The 17,416-nt window shown below is 31.4% G+C and overlaps 1 protein-coding gene across 3 annotated transcripts in view; it reads right to left on the minus strand.

Moving 5' to 3' along the window:
- Nucleotides 1-7,474: 7,474 nt before the first annotated feature.
- Sema5c (Semaphorin 5c) overlaps nucleotides 7,475-17,416 on the minus strand; it is a 209,600-nt gene continuing 199,658 nt past the window's right edge. For all 3 annotated transcript variants that reach the window (XM_085807641.1, XM_085807644.1, XM_085807649.1), the window contains 3 exons: nucleotides 16,492-16,674; nucleotides 14,232-14,387; nucleotides 7,475-10,969 (listed from right to left, as the gene is read on the minus strand). In XM_085807641.1, coding sequence (XP_085663767.1) covers nucleotides 10,626-10,969; nucleotides 14,232-14,387; nucleotides 16,492-16,674 — 683 coding nt within the window. In that variant the 3' untranslated portion in view covers nucleotides 7,475-10,625. The remainder of the gene's footprint in view (nucleotides 10,970-14,231; nucleotides 14,388-16,491; nucleotides 16,675-17,416) is intronic.

The raw sequence follows: 17,416 nt of genomic DNA on the forward strand, positions 1-17,416 counted from the left end.
GCAGAATTGGAGTCCAGGAGATTTGCTTTAGCATTTGATTTTAAGGTGTTATCTAGCAACTGTCAAAATTCATTGCTGATAAAATCAAATTATTACTGAGATTTGTCAAAGAGATTTGTGCACTTGAACTCATTATTTGTAGTTATAGAAACTTCGTTCGGATGGTCAGTCCAGGAAAAATGTGATGAGTTAAGTTCACTTCAGTTAATATCGTTCTTAATGAAATGGATTCGGTCTCCACTAAGCTCAATCACGTTTAGGAATATGAGAGTTTGGAAATTAAAGTGGATGAAATAGATAACTCTCGGTGTGAAAGAAAGTTCTAAAGGAGTTTTAGGAATCGGTTCAGTTGATCAATGGCAGGTACAGTGTGAAGTTGTGGCGGCCGTGGATAATAGGTATGTGGGAGAAATTAGGAAGTAATGGGGAGGTTTGGCGCATTGAAACGTTTTAATAGCTCAGTTAGAAGGTTTAATAGAGATCTGTCGTCGTATATGAATACCGAAAGGTTGTTTACAGTTATCTTAAGGAATAGTTGAAAGTACTAATTATCATTTTACTTACCCTATCATGCTGTCGTTCGAGAAGACAAAGTCAACAGTCATCTGCGAATAGTGTTTGATGATGCAGCTCATGAGGGAGAACTTTCATTAAGTGATTGTCTCCACAGTAGAGTGAAATTGTTTCCTAATTTTTTTGAATTGTTGTTAAGATTTAGATAAAATCCTGTAGCTTACACATCGGAAATTCCTTCAAATTCAAATCAATCTAGAAGACCGTCGATTTATTAAATTTTTCTGGACTGACAATCTAAATTCAAGCAAAATTATTGTATTGAATTTTACTAGTGTCTTGTTTGGACTTACATCAAGTTCTTTCCTAACACGAATACATTACTCCCTGCTGCCTTAAAATTTCCTTTTGAAAATTATTAAAATTTATACCTAGAAACTTGTGAATTAGTATCAAATTCTTTCTGGGTTGCCGGTTTCGTTATTGTAACTGAATAAGTAGAGACAGCTCTAAAAACCAGCTCTGAAAGCACTTAAAAATGCTGGAATAGTGCTAAGTAAATGGAAGACTAATTTCGTAGAACTTCGTAATCTATGGAAAAGATTTAGTATAGAAATTCATAAAACTGAATAAGCCATCACTCGATAAAGTCTGCCATCAAAGGTTTTAGAAGAGACCTGGGACCGAGAAAAGGGCTTGTTCTTTTTCGAAGTAAAAATTTGAATGCATATTCTTAGCAATGGGTCTAGTACAAAGCGTTCCGTCTTGCAGATATTGGATAGTGTCTTGGACCAAAGTGAACTCATCGGGCCTTTTATAGTTCGACTAAATCTGTTACTTCAAGAGCTGTTGAACAGCTGGCATGGATTAGGATGATGAGTTACCATCTTCACTGGACTACAGGTGGCAGTTGTGGAGTAGCGAAGTTGAGTTATAGTTCGACTATTACTGAGTTATAGTTCGACAAGAACTATGAAACAGCTACCATGGATTAGGGTGATAAGCTACCATCTTCTTTGGACTACAAGTAGCAGTTGCGGAGCAGCGAAGTTGAGCATTTAAATGTCTCTGTTCTTAGATATTATCTTTTTAAATTCAGTTTCTGTGACTTTTGTTTTATTTGATATCAATTCTTTTTCAGATGTGTCTGTGGAAGCAGGTGAAAAAGTAATGCATTTGCGAGAGGTGACTAGAGAAAACTAGAGTTATAACTAATTTTGTGTTCCCCCAAGGTACAGTCGCTTGTCTCTAATCTATCACACTGTCCCGTTTGAAATTGTTAGAATGTTTATTGTCTTATAATTTGCTACACATGTAAGAAAATGTTAGAAATCTGAGGTAAATTGTTACTTCTGGCCTGATTCCGAAATATATCTGTTTTGGATAGGGGGCCAATGCCATTCGTAATTCATTCTTATGAATTATAAATTATGACATCATAAGTCAATCTTACGCAACCTTTGTGAAGAACTGAGTAGGAGAAATTTAAAATTTGGCCGATCCTAGCTCGTGGGTTCAACATTCTTAGAACATGTATCTGCACTTTCTTCTCGCGTACCAGAATTTAACTTTAACGATTTCAAAAACCCAACTTGGTTCTTCAATAAATATTAACAAAATCCTAAAATCAAAAACAGGAAATAGCAGGGTAACGAAAACGTTCGATACCCCTACACGAGTACATTGATAAACTAACCAAAAATCAAACTCTGAAATAACAAGCTCTGCAGCAAAACAATATTAGCTGCCCACTTCTTTCTATAAAAGTAGAAAGACTACAATAAAACCCCACTATCAGTATGTTTCAACACTCGAAATACATCAAAACTGCTGAGAGAGATAACAGAGTCTAAGTGGTTCAGACACTGAACAAACTAATTCCATTAAAGAATCTCAAAGTAAAAATCAGCAAAATAACCAAAATTAAAGGTTGTGGTATTGCAGTCTTGCGCAAATCGAGTAAAGGCATCGACAGCATGGAAAGTGCCATAAATATCAATGATAAAGTAAAAGAAATTCTAGAAAAATTAAAACGAGAAGACAAACCTCAAAAAATTATTATCAATTCAATACCGGAATCCATTATATCCAAATGAAGTGGCAAAGATAATTGCCCATCATCTTAACTTCAACAATAATAATTTCCAGCTCATGTTCAGATTGAACGTTCAAATAAGCAGATGTATTCTTTGGGTTCTGCAGTGTTCTTCATCCGCAGGATATACCAACAAATTACAGAAGTGTGGCAAATTATCACTATTAAAGAATGTCTTGGAATAAAGGATTATCTCGGAAGAATACTTTGGATTTAAATGTTTCGATTTCGGATATTCGTAAGAGCAATTCAAATTTAAAAACTAGTTACTAAACTCAAATTTAGTAGTGTCCACAAAAGCACTCTTTCAATATCCTGCATAAAGGATACAGCATAATTTATTAATTCCATAATAAGCAACAATATTAACAAAACCAAATTTGATAACAATTACTCGGCCTACTCCCCAGTACATCATTATTAAACATTAATAATTGTGAAGACAGTACCATCAGTAACCTTCCATACGATGAGAATATATACCAACAAATCACAGATGAAAACAGTTCAACAAGAGCATGCATAGCCTGCATAAATAGGACTCTGTGCCTCTTCCTAATTCACTCGAGCAGAGATATAGTCTCTAACTCCCTAAACAACCATCAAGAGCAGTATCTCATAACATCATTTTATACATCTCCCACAGAGGATTTGAATGAAAATTTAAGTATTCTTCAACTAGCATTAACCAATTTCCACAGACACCCCATATAATAGTGAAGATTTCAACTCAAACAGGGGGCTATTTAAGGAATAACCCAGAAGGAACTCTATAAATAACAAGCATGGGATGGGAAGGCCATACTCTGATCTTATACCATCTCAGCAACTGTATAAATGACTGGAAAGTTCTTCAAGACACAATAATTTGTGAAAAAAAAACCTTTCATAATAGATTAACAAAGCTTCTATCAGTAATGCAATGATATAAAATCAGAAAAAGCGCAAGTTAAAAACTTTTGAGAAAAATTGTGCCCCATCCATAATAAAATAAATGCCGCTAAAACAAAAGCAAGAACTAAATCATGCATTCATCCTTCTAACAAAACATTTAAAAATGTGGCAATAACTTCATAACAAGAACAAAGTTAACTGTTGCCCAGACGGTATTGTGGTTAACGGAGCCTACTACGGTACCGAAGGGCCCGGGTTCGAATCCCAGATATGACATGGATATTGTAAATGCATAGTGTTGGTGCAGCACTCTAAATGTGCGACGAGCCGAATGTCCTCTCATGTAGATTGATGGGAGACCCCCTGGGGTGCAACCTCTCTTCGGAGTAGGCTATAGCAACCATTGTTCCATGTAATAATATAGACAAGATAACAACAACAACAAAATGAATTGGTGAACAGGAGAAGTTCATGCAGAACGGAGCAGAACAAAAGTGCTCCAGAGCTCTCAATAATGAAGATATTACTACCAAATCACAAAATGACATCCACAGCCAGTGAAGAGGATGTGTATGAATCATTTGTTTTTCCAGCGACAACACAATACCCCACTCAGGGCAGATGCTACTATATCCATTAGAAGTGAATTCGGACAAATGCGATCCTTGATCAACCAACAGTTTATCTGTATGTTGGTGTGTGTGTGATTATGGCAAAGCCTCGAGGGCTATCTGCCTAAGGGAAGAGATGCCTTCGTGGAGAACTTTCTAAGGTAAACTGGCTCGTATACACATTACACAAGGCGAAAACCACAAAAACGCCCATGCAGCCAGCCCGTTCGCGGGATTCGAACCTCGGACAGAACTACCAGTGTTCAGCGACTTTACCGCTCGGCTGCTGGTGGGCCAGTTTATCTGTGGGATGGATGTTACCAAATGGGCAAATGCCAGAGCTCAGTGATGCTTTTAATCAATGATCATGAAATATCTGCATTGCAACACCAGCCTTATCATTTGATTCTGACTTAAAGATCACAATTCGCTGAGAAATAAAGACGTTTCGAACTATTCAGATTTTTTACTCATATTTCTGTTAATATTTGTAGTTAATAGCTGTAAATAATAATATAAAGTTAATTCATGAGTGTGTTTGAATTATTTCTTCATTTAAGATTTTTACATCTTACAAACGCCAAAATTAGAATGATCCAGAGAAATAGCCAAAACTCTTGTAGCATTTTCTTCTCCTTTAAATTCCAGTTTTATCAATAGAAAAATTTTATTATAACTTAGAACTCTGGAAAAAACTAGATTATACAGAAATCAAATCATGCATTTTGGATAGTCAAAATTAATTCATTTAGTTTTTGAAAGTGATATTCTTGCTCTCATCAGAAAATATTTAAGCATCAGATGAAAATCTGATGTGATCTTCATTTCCAACTAACTTTTCAGTATATAGTAATTAAATATAGCATTCAAATACTGATTTAAACTAAAGATATTTTTTGAATAGCAATACAGCACACTGACTTATTTCTCTTACAACACAGACTTTTATTTTAAAATTCTACTTAAAATTAACTATTTCAAAAGTCAAACAACAAAAATCAGCGTTATAGTTAACAAAATTTTCACAGGACTAGTTTCGATGGTTTTACCGAACCACCATCCTCAGCCGCAAAATCGCAAATGAACAAGATAGGAAATAATGATTAGATAAGATAAGAAAGCCTGGACAAGAATAAACAAGTGGCGCCATCTGTTGGTGAAACCAGAACTAAAACATAATTTCTTTAAAGGCCGAAGGCAAATTTGGATTGGAATTAGGATCGTTTACTAGAACAGAAAGATTTTTTATGAATGTGAAATGTCTCTAGAAAATCCAGTTCTCCAATGGAACATGTTTTTTGAATACTTTTGGCAGCAGAAAAATTGAAAGTGTGATTTTCGGACCAACAATGTTGAGCAACAGAAGAATTCTGTGTTTCCTTTTTTCTAACACATGCCTCATGTTCCTTGACGCAAAATTTTAAGGCTCTCTTAGTTTGGCCAATGTAAATTAAACCACACTGACAAGGAATCCTATAAATACCACAGGAATTCATATCCTTGAGTATGGAACTCAGAATTTTATTGATGGGAGAATAAACAACCCGAAAGTTAAATTTCTGCAAAATATGTGCAACTTTATAGCTAATTGATAGAAAGAAGGGAATGACAACAGAATTTTTATAATCTCCTAAAACAAGAGTGTGCCTTTTAGTGTGTTGAGAATTTTTTAACTGCTTGATTAATAATGTTGGGTGAAAAGCCCTTGTCAATAGCTATTACTTCTAAATAATTTAGTTCTTCATCAAGGGCTAATTTGGAGGAGCAAACTTAAAGAGCACGGAAAACATAGGAATAAAATGAAGCTAACTTTTGTTTAGTCGGATGACATGATTTAAAGTGTGGTGGAAGGCAAACCGATGAAGGTTTACGGTAAACCGTAGTACTAAAGTTGGATGTGTTACGTGTGACCAGAATGTCGAGAAACTGAAGAGAATTGCAAGTCTCAAGTTCAAAAGTGAATTGAATAGCAGGATCAATAGAATTCATTGTTGAAAGAACTTTATTTAAATCATCTTTATTACCTTCAAACAGGGTAAAAGTATCGTCTACGTAGCGGAACCATGCCGGGAAGTTTAAAGTTTCAAACAATTTTGATTCATAATAATGCATGTAAATATCAGCCAGGATGGGACTGAGGGGGCTTCCCATGGCTAATCCCTCAGTTTGCTTGTAATATTTATTTTGGAAAACAAAATGTGTTTGTTTCAAACAGAGTGAAAAAAATTAGCTCATCAATTTCGATGCAAGAGAAATGAAATTCGCGAAGTCTGGTTTCTAGACATCTTAACGCACCCTCCACTGGGACATTGGTGAATAATGATTTTACATCAAAAGAAACCATGAGTAAATTACTAGGAGAAATGTTTTTAACCTTTTTTACAAACTCTATTGAATTTTTTATGGTGTTATTGTCTAACAGAGTTGAAAATCTAGAAACTAAATATTTAGCTAATGGATACGAGGCAGTACCTAAATTTGATACAATAGGGCGGAAAGGAATACCACTTTTTTTAATTTTGGGAAGAGCATATAATCTGACACAATTCGCAACAGATGGGATAAGCGAATGTTTTAAGTTGCTTGAAATGATTTGCGAAGATTTGATCGCAGTTTTTATTTTTGACAAGTCCGAAGGTGAAGGATCTTTAGCCACTTGTTTATTCTTGTCCAGGCTTTCTTATCTTATCTAATCATTATTTCCTATCTTGTTCATTTGCGGTTTTGCAGCTGAGGATGGTGGTTCGGTAAAACCATCGAAACTAGTCCTGTAAAAATTTTGTAAGTATAACGCTGATTTTTGTTGTTTGACTTCTGAATTAGTATTTATTCGGCGTGTTATTGTGTCTTAATTAATTATTATTAATCAAATAAAAATATTAATGAATTGCATTCTGAAGAAAGTAATGTCATAAATGTTAGAAAATTTCAAACAAATAACTTTTATGCAAGTTAACGAGTGTTTATATTTTAATATTAAAAAATCTGTAATATTTAAGCCATACATGCATGAATGTATAAATTAAAGATCCTTTTGTTAATCAATGATTTATGTTAACCGTTAAATACACTTTTCCCTAATAATATGCTGTGCATGTAATTATTATTATTATTATTTTAATATTAGCTTTTTGGGTTTTACTTTGATTTATAATCCAATCTTAGCACCAATAATAAAAAAATCAAAAATATCAAATACTTATGTTGCCTGTCAGGTATTCTAATGTAATTTAGTTTCGGATCTAGAATTTTTGTTAAAAAATTAATATGATACTAATCTAATCATTTATTTGCTCACCTAACAATTAACAAATCTAATAAATATCCACATTATAGATTATTTAAATGATTATAACAAAGGTCAACATAAATTTGTAATTTTATTAAAAACCTAAAATGTACAAAATATACATAATACATTGAGGACAGCAAAAATGAAAGGCACATTTGGCTAAAGGGCAAATATAGCACGCAAAGCATGATTTAATCTGAAAGGCACACATAGACAAGACAAGAAGATATGAATTAGTTATATTAACTTGCTGAAAATAAATATTTGGTAATAAAAACTAATACAGTAACCTAAAATTTTAACAGTGATTTTATAAAAAGTAAAGTATAAAGAGTTTATCAAGTGTGATTAATACTTGGCAATTACACATTGAAGGAATTTAACTTGTTCTATATAATTGTATCACAAATAATAGGCAAATAAAGCATTTAAGATTTGTATAGCCTAACTCTAAAAGTGACCTGTATTTCTTAAAACATAAATAAATAGTGATATTGAACATCAGTTTTATAAAATGATCATCTCCACGGAAGACCAAAATTATCTGGACCATGGGCGATCGTCTTAGTATTTTAAGAAAGTTTTATGAGTATCTGCTAAGTTTCACAGATATTGTATAGAATAAAATTTATTCTGGATTGATTGCTTCAGAAAATATTGTTTATGTTTGCTAATCATTGATATGAAAGGGAAATGCATTACACATGCAAGATGGATAAAATTGTTGACAAACAATAAATGCAATATTTTTATTAATTTTTAAAATTTTAAGATGCATAAAGGTGAAATATTCAACATTTAACTAAAATTTACATTTTATAAATTTCTATAAATTTTATATGCCATCAAAAAAAATTCCCTTTAAAAAGTATTCTTCAGTATGTTTAACACTGATACGGTAAGAAGTCAAAACTATTACTTTATAAATTACACAGGTTATTCAAAAAGAATAATTTTAAGTTATACAGTGGTTCACATTTATTTTCACATGTATTTCTGAAATTTATTTGGGTATTTTTCTGTTATCAGAACTGGATTCATAAATATATGTATGTAATGAGTGTAAACATGTGTATGTATATACATACCTTTAATAATATAATAATAATAATGTAACAAGAAAATAATTTTCCTATTTCACTTGCTTTCTTTTTTCCTTAATAAAATGAACCAAATTAGATTTTATAGAGCTATCAAATCCAGCAGTTTTTTTAAAATATTAATTAATTAAAATTACTTAAACTAGATTAAAATGAAAAGGTGTTTTGTGTTCTGTAGAGCAATTTTTAAAAGTACTATTTGTTTAGAAAGGACAGCAAAAAGAAAAATTTCGTAAATGAAATAAGAAAATAGGTTGCAGCAACATGGAACAAACTTTTAAATGTTAACTGTTTGTCTTTTTCATATATAGCAGTGCTACAACTAAACTCTAGACGTTTTTCCACAGTGAACTGATTTTTGTTTTTTTGGCCTTCCTCGTCCCTGTGTGGTTATCGCTAGCGTGCAGAAACGCAGTGTGAAATGTTTTGGTAACATGCTCTTTTCTTTCACTATGTAACTGTGAATAAATGTGATTAATTGAATAAGTTTAGCTTATTTATGAACCTGCAGGTAATGACAACCCAAACATATCTAAGATGCTAAATTATGGAAATGGATTTGTATGACAGAATTATCTAAATTGTGTTTTCAAATGGCTAATTAAAGTGAGATCAATTAGTAGCTTCAATAGTAATCTCAACTAGTACAAGAGATGGTACCAAAACAAAGAAAATACAAGTTAAAAATACGTTTCACTGAAATTTTAAATAAAAAAATTCTATTACTATTGTACTTATTACTCCTCCAATACTTAGGGCTCTCTTTGTGCTATTGCATAAGGATAATTTTAATTTCTATAAGAAAATCTATCTTTCATGTCATTTCAGAAAATATTTCAAGCTCAAAATAATACAAACAAACATAAGGAAGACAACACAATAAATCATCTCTTTCAATTACTCCTTGTGCCAAATATTTCACTTGAAATATTTCAGCACCATGTATAAATATACAAAATATACACTATTGGCCACAGACAAGTATAACAAAAACAATAGTTTGCAAAATATTTGAGCAACAGTAAAATATATTACATTTGTACAATAACAAAAATTTGCTCTTATAAGCTATATTAAGCAAAATCAAATTATAAATTGAAAATTCCTATTTTTCAGTGTTCTGAGATTCATAACATAATACATAATACAGAAATAATATTATTAAAAATAATTCTGTTGCAAATAAAATAAGCTTAAAAATATTTCATTATTTTATGTTTGTTCACTGCTTAAAGATATAAATTTTTTACAGCATAATTTCATCAAATTTCACACATGAAAATTATAATTTGTTTCTCAGTTGATAATTTACTCACTGACAGTTTTCATTCAATTGTTCAATAAACTGTTCTTTTTTCCTCAGATTAAATAATTTCTGAATAATCTTGATAATACAGAACTGCAAACATACAAATAATTTCTAAAAATGCATTAGCTAACTGAATATTGAATTCAACTGGTGTATCTCATAATCTCTTCGGATGATGGAAGAGGTATAATATTAATACAAACAATTTTACAATATTTACAAAAATGTGATGAAACACTGGCATGATGATATTTCCTTCTGTTAAAATCTTTCATACTTCCTTTACAGGGATGCATTTTGATAGACTGTGTACATATCACTTTTACAAAGATTGTTCAGAAAGTTGTTTGATTAAAACTGAGTCTTTCGAGGAATATCTTTCTTTTTTTGGCTCTCAAGCATAAAAATGACAGAAAATGAAACTTAACTCTTTATAAATATACATGATGAATGCCTGTATTTGACTAAGAGAAAGTCATGTGTATAATCAGTTTGGCAACATTCACTGTACAAAACGAACTATGACAGTTCCATCATTCTTACAATTAAAGAGTATGTATTATATGTTTGGCAACATCACACAGTTGAACAACTTTTTTCGCTCTGCAATGAATAGCAATTTAAATCTGAAAATTGAGGGGGGAGCTATACACAGTTCCTTGAACATAATGGCACATATGATATCTGAACTTTTTTAATTCGACTAGCCTGTATTGGACCACAGCACAGATCCTCAAAAATGAGTCATAACTGTTAAACTTTTCATCTTAGATTCCAGTTATACGAGTTTTAAACTCAAGCTCTGACTACTTCAGGTACAATAGCTCTCCTCTGAATACAGAGGTGTCCGTAAATTTCGTGTCAGAGTCCCATTGCAATTGCGCTTTATAGTTGCTTCCTTCTGAGGTACTTTTAAAGGACTCTCAGTTAATGGTCTAGCTGCTTTCCACTCTGTATTTGATATATATAGATTAGCATCTGTTCCTCTTGGAGTAAGACGTGGTAAGTCATGAATTTTTCTCTGCTTGAAAAAATACATTCCTAATGTTCCAAGTGCTAAGCCAGCAGCTAATCCTCCTATGAAAGCAACAATTACATGTTCCATGTATATACCATCGTCTTCAGCAACATGAGATTCCTCAACATCATATTTCACTGTAAGAGAGAAAACAATTTATATATGACACAAAATGATAACTGTTTTTTTCAGTTATAACAAGGGAAAATAACAAATACTAACATAAATCAAATAAACACATGCTGAAGGATTTTCTCTCTTTCTAAATGCTTCCCTTTTAATGAACAGTTTTATCAACTTAAAAAATAACCACATGAGAATATTTATGATTAAACAACACTAATAATTTATAACAAAATATATAGGAACTTTGGAATATGAACTCCTCTCGTCATGAACAAATTTCCTGAATGAAAAGTGTCTCAAGTTATGAACAATGTCTCCAGTAAGGAATATGCAAGTTGACAACAAATGATTTTCCAACATGTTTTGAGGTAAGGTTTTGTAAATTCAGACACAAAATTAACACTCAGAAACTTTTAGAAACTTAATAACATACATAAAATATACCGGCACTGACAGAACAGAAAACATTTTTGAATTTGAAAACAAGAAAAAAATTCTTTTATTCCATTAAGATATGTTAATTAAACAAGTTTCAGGTAAAGTTAAAGATGGCATCACACACTGAAACACACACACATTACCTTGAAAACTAGCACACAATGAAGATTATATTACCTACGCAATGTCCCCCTTCATATGCACAAAATTTTTTTTTTTTGGCCTTCTGCATAACAGAAGTTTCTGCACAAAATGCATTTTCCAAAAAACTTTATAGAAAAATTATATTTTTAATCAAGCATAGCAAAATGATTCTTATTCAGTCTTTTGAAATGGAAGAAAGATAAAATACAAAAAGATGACAATATGATAAGGTCATAACTGAACAGCAATGAGCTATGTGAGATTGAGTGAGTGAAACATTACTAGCGGTGCTATCTGTTGAGAAGAATATTCTTTGCAAAACTAAAAACTGTTGTTTGCTAAGCTGATGCTTAAATCATCATATCAGAAGTACAATCAAGATCCAAGGGCAAGTTAAAAATTAATTTTCTAGCATACCACTGCTACAGAATCATACCTACTCTACCAGCACAGTATGCAAGCTGTGGGATATGTGAGCCTTACTGCATTGAACAGCATGTGAGAGGTGAGCATCAGTTTGAGCAGAAATGCGTGGTGTATGATCGAGCCTAGGTGCATCTATATGGGTTGTGGGAAATATCTATATGTATATATATAACAGGATGACTTGGAGAAAGCTGCAATGGATTAGCAATGGTTTCCTTAACTTGGAAAGGCTTTACTGTGCAGTTAGAAAGATGAGACTTGAAGACAGACGTAGCCATAAATACCACATATAAGTTTACTCCTGAATGATCAATTTCGAGGACACATTCTTTTTCATTAACATCATCATTATGCTATACACTTCACAGTTTTATACAGATTATATTTTTAGAACAATGGACAATAGCTGGCAGAGGATAAGCAAGGTAGCATCCTAGTGACAACAGAGGCAGAAGCAAAAGTGCACAGTTATCCAGTATTATCCAGATCAAGAGAAGGTTTTGGTTTAGGTTGCTTATTAAGAGAATGGTTTCAGTTCTCGAAATTTTGAGTTCAGATTCCGAATTAGCTATGTCATCAGTGTTATGCAAGCTATGTAACACATAAATAATGCACACTAGAAATAATGCAGTCCAGAAAAATTATTACTGTTTTTAGGATAGAGAGGGGGAATTAAGGACTAGTGATAGTTTAAATTATAATTTTGAGATACAGTGCAAAGTCCATAATCAGGACGTCGATTATCCGGAATTATCTATAATCTGGACCTCAAAGCCACAAACCCTTTTTTTTTTTTTTTTTTGTATGCTTTATGCATTGGCGCTTTGAAAGAAATGTTTAATAAAATAAACAAATAAATATTAAGCTTTTTTTTTTTTTTTTTTTTTTTTTGTAAAATTTGATACCCTTTAGATCATAATTGCTCTTTATTTCATAAATTACGATTTCATATTTTTAACTGTATAATTTCTGCATGCCATCTTACCAGATTTAAATTGATGATATATAATCCGGAAAAGCCTCTAATCTGGAATCGCCAAAGTCCCGACGAGTCCGGATTACGGACTTTGTACTGTATATATATATTGTATTGTTCTCACAACTTTTCTTCTAATATATATATATATTGTATTGTTTTCACAACTTTTCTTATAATATATATGCATACAAACATTTCTCATTTTAGTTTTTAACTTCGACAGCCAGAAATCAATTTTCACTTTATGAACTTTTTCAAATATGAACAAATTTGTTCACAAAGTGAGAAATTTGTAGAGAATCAAAAAGAGTTTGAAGCCTTACTTGTTTGAAAAACCAAAACTTAAAATTCTGAGATGTTTGCTACAGTCAGCTGTGCCATACAGTACTATCTATCATCTTATTTATGATGAAAGAAAAGGAAACTTCTTTCTTAAGAAGACGAGTTTAAAAGTTTTCTTAAGAAAGACACTTCAGTGTTTCTGCTCTATCTAACATGCCAACAACTTCCATCTCTCATACAGATTCCTCATCACAAATGTCTCCTTTACTTCATGATGAGTCTTCAAAAAACAAGTCAGACAATGACTTATCTTATCTCTACCCTATATACAGGCCTACTAGCCTCATTCTCACCCTATCCACACATGCCTCAAAGATAACAATTCAAGGTACATACTGTAATTTTTTTATTTATTTATAATGTACTGTGGTTAAAATATATCATTTATTTGTTTAGTATTTTTAATTATGTATTTGATAGTATTTATAGCTCTTATCTAATGAACATCTCTAGATGATATACATAGTGAATATAGTAATATTTTACAAACAATTTAAGGTACAAACAGTTATTCACAACATAACTCGTTCCTAAGATGAGAGAATTCTGTACATAAGGAGAGCATAAGTAGCTTACATATATCCATTGTCATTAATCTATAACAAGGAGCTGCATAAGGTCAAGTAATGAAACATTGTTAGGATACTCTCTTTGAGAAAAATATAATTTGCAATCTGAAATACCAACGTCATCAACAGTTAAGTTATCCTGGTGCTTAAACCATTGGACCAAAAGTGCATCCATGGTCCAACATCAAGTTGAGGATTAATTTCAGACCTTAAGCATGCCTTTATTACACTTGCATTATAGAGAGATTTATCACATGATAATTTTATTACATTCACTACCAGAAGATTAGACAGAATTTCATTCAACAATCAATCAATTTAATCATGAATTTAACATTCAACAATTACAAACTTATAATCAGAAATAATACATACCACCTTCTACTTGATTTACACATAGACGGGTTTCCCGACTAGCACCAGAACAGTACTTTGAGCTAGGAACATCAATTCTACATTTACGTTGTCTGTGCTGTTCTTGTCTGTAATCGCAGAGAGACCAAACAGTCCATTCATCCCAACCTTCAGATTCTATAGTTGATAAAACAAATATGACATATTTTTTAATTAGCAGTTTACAAGATACAGAGTATAAATGAATTTTTACCACAATTTTTTCATTGATAATATATGTTATAAAGCTTACATTGAGAATTTTTTCTTTCTCCTGAATTACATTTTAAGTACAATTACAATAGAATGAAAAATTTCATTAATTTAAACAACTACAGAATACTCTTTGCATTACAAATTAAGAGTGCATTTTTATTCAATAAAATTTTTTTAATATTCTTAACCATAAAGTATTTTAAAATACAATATTTTAATGAATATACTTGATAATGAACAACTATTTTTAACTTACTCCCTTTACATCATGTGATAAAGTTTGCTCAATTTGAAGCAAAAATTTAAATCTTACATACCAGATGCAAAGCCACAATGATTTACATGAATTATTTTTAACATGACAATGAACGTGCACATGCAATTTGATTGAAAAGGTGACAAGCAGTTTTAATTTCCATAAATGTTGATCTAGAAATATATTTCCAGTTATAAAGTTTCTCAGAAAAAAGGTGCAAAGTTTTAGAGAAACAGTTTCAATATTGTGGAGTTTTTTTTTTTTTTTTTTTTTTTTTTTGGGGGGGGGGGGGTAAACACAAAATCTAATTTTTTTGTATAGTAGAGCAAAAGTTGACCAAGTTACTGATTGATTACATTTTAATAAGTTAGACACAAAAAATTCCATAACCTTATATGCAAAATTTACAGAAATATTCAAGAACAAATTTATTGCTAGTTTTGAGATCTACTGCTAAACAATTTTTATCAAATCTGAATTAGATTTAAACAGAAATAACAAAAGAAAAGCTGCTAATTTGCTCTAAAATGAAATTATTAATTACTGACATTTCTGTGTATTTTATACATAACAGTTTGGAACCTTTCTGTATTTAACTCATTACAGCACAATGAACATTTTATTAATCAGGTTTTCCTCCCTCTGGGAACCCTACAAAGGGCTAGATTTGGTATTTACAAAATTTTCAGAAATTCTGTAACTCTTGCACCCTTTGTGATGCAAAACTGTACATAAAATTTTCTCTCTTTCTGTATTTAACTCATTACAGCATAATGAACATTTTATAAATCAGGTTGTTTTTTTTTCTTCTGGGAACCCTACAAAAGGTTAGATTTGGTATTTACAAAATTTTCAGAGACTTTATAACTCTTGCACCCTTCGTGATGCAAAACTGTTCATAAAATTTTCTCTATCTTATTTTGAGAATCTGTTATTGGGTATACATGTCTAGGTTAAAGATGGGTATAAAGCCTCTACTTATCTTTTACAAAATGCTGGATTATACTATAACTGTAAAAAGTACCCCCATTAAAATATTGTACATTTAGAGAGATTTTTAATTATTTCAATAAAGAGTATTCCAGTCCAGTATTATGTAATAAATACAAATAAACAATTTTAAAGTAGTATATTACCATAAAGCATCTTTCTAAGTAATTTTGAAAGAGAAACCACACATCCTAGTTTTAAATTATTGAGAAGATTTTTGTGACTATAACATAGGTTAAATATGACTCAATAAGTAAGAATTTTATTGATTCAACATCTGAAGCCTTTGGTTTAGGCACCTTTGTTATTCTGGTACTTACATTAAGCTTGTACATTAAACCAGTTCCTGAATACCACTGCCAATAACAGTACCCACTACAGCTTCTGTGATTGCTATAGTACTTGCAGCAAGCACAAATGTGGGTCAGCTTTTAAATTTGACACAAACTGATAAGAAAGCAGATTGGTAGGCAGTATTATTGGAGCAGATTGGTAGACAGTGTACAGGGAGGTATATAAATGCGACAGTTCTTCTGCATATTTATAGGAACAGCACATACTTTTAGTTTCATTTTTTTATTTCTTTAGCATTTTCAGAAATCATCCTTGTTCTAAACTTGAGCAAATAAATTATATTATCAATATGATGGTACAGTAAATAATTTAAAGATTTTTTCATGTTAAATTACATTGATTTATTATTATTAATATTTATATTTAGATATAATGCAAATATATATGAATCTTAGTATTAAAACAACCAAAGCATTTCCAAATTACCATCACAGGGTGGCAATTCACATTGTCTTTCTATTCTAGAAGAACCTTTGCATTCTGCACCACTTCCTGAAAGCGATGGGTTGTCACATGTTCTCTCCCTGTATTGTACACCAGTTCCACATGTGACAGAACAAGATGACCATTCGGACCACTCAGACCAGTCAACATCAATATTCTTAGAACCTAAAAGTAAAATATTAATAATAATAATAATTAACATTGTGATAGCTTTTAAGGCATAAACATTACTGTATTTGACAGCATATAAGACGCACCCTTATTTAGACGGCCACACACAAGGAAAAAAGTTTCAATAGCGTGGTTTCTTTTAGTTCTCACATTTCGTAAAAGCCAAATTAACAATTATTGAATGCAATTACCTTCACGTATAAGACTGTGTCCTTCACGTATAAGACTGTGAAGACTGTGTCCTTGACGTATAAGATGCAGGTAACTTTTTTGAGACCAAATTTAGGAAAAAAAGTGCATCTTATATGCCGTCAAATATGGTAATTAAGTATTAATAATAGTTACAAACTGACTCTGATATATTCTCTTAAATTTAACTAACATTAAATGCAAAAACATTTAAAAACTTTTCAAATAAATAAATAAAAATTCTAAAAGGTTTCAGATTTTAAACTACGTGTAAAGGGGCGTTTTTTTTTAACATTTTGTATGTTACCTTTATTTATTAAATATCCCGTTCTTCGCACTTAAATCATAAAATTCAGTTCAAGAGCAATATCCCATATCTTTAGAATTTCGGATACACAGTCTCGTGCACTGGAAATAAAAATGTTTTCCCTGTACAATGTTGGCACTGTTCGCTTTGAAATCTTTGAGTTTATTAATAAAAAAATCATTGAAGTTTTACAAAATATTAAATGGATAATAAAACAAATTCCAAATTTCAAATTTGTGC

The sequence above is a fragment of the Stegodyphus dumicola genome, chromosome 1 (genome assembly GCF_044657685.1).
Source record: "Stegodyphus dumicola isolate Sdum_Otavi_A_Nest chromosome 1, ASM4465768v1".
Classification (NCBI taxonomy): domain Eukaryota; kingdom Metazoa; phylum Arthropoda; class Arachnida; order Araneae; family Eresidae; genus Stegodyphus; species Stegodyphus dumicola.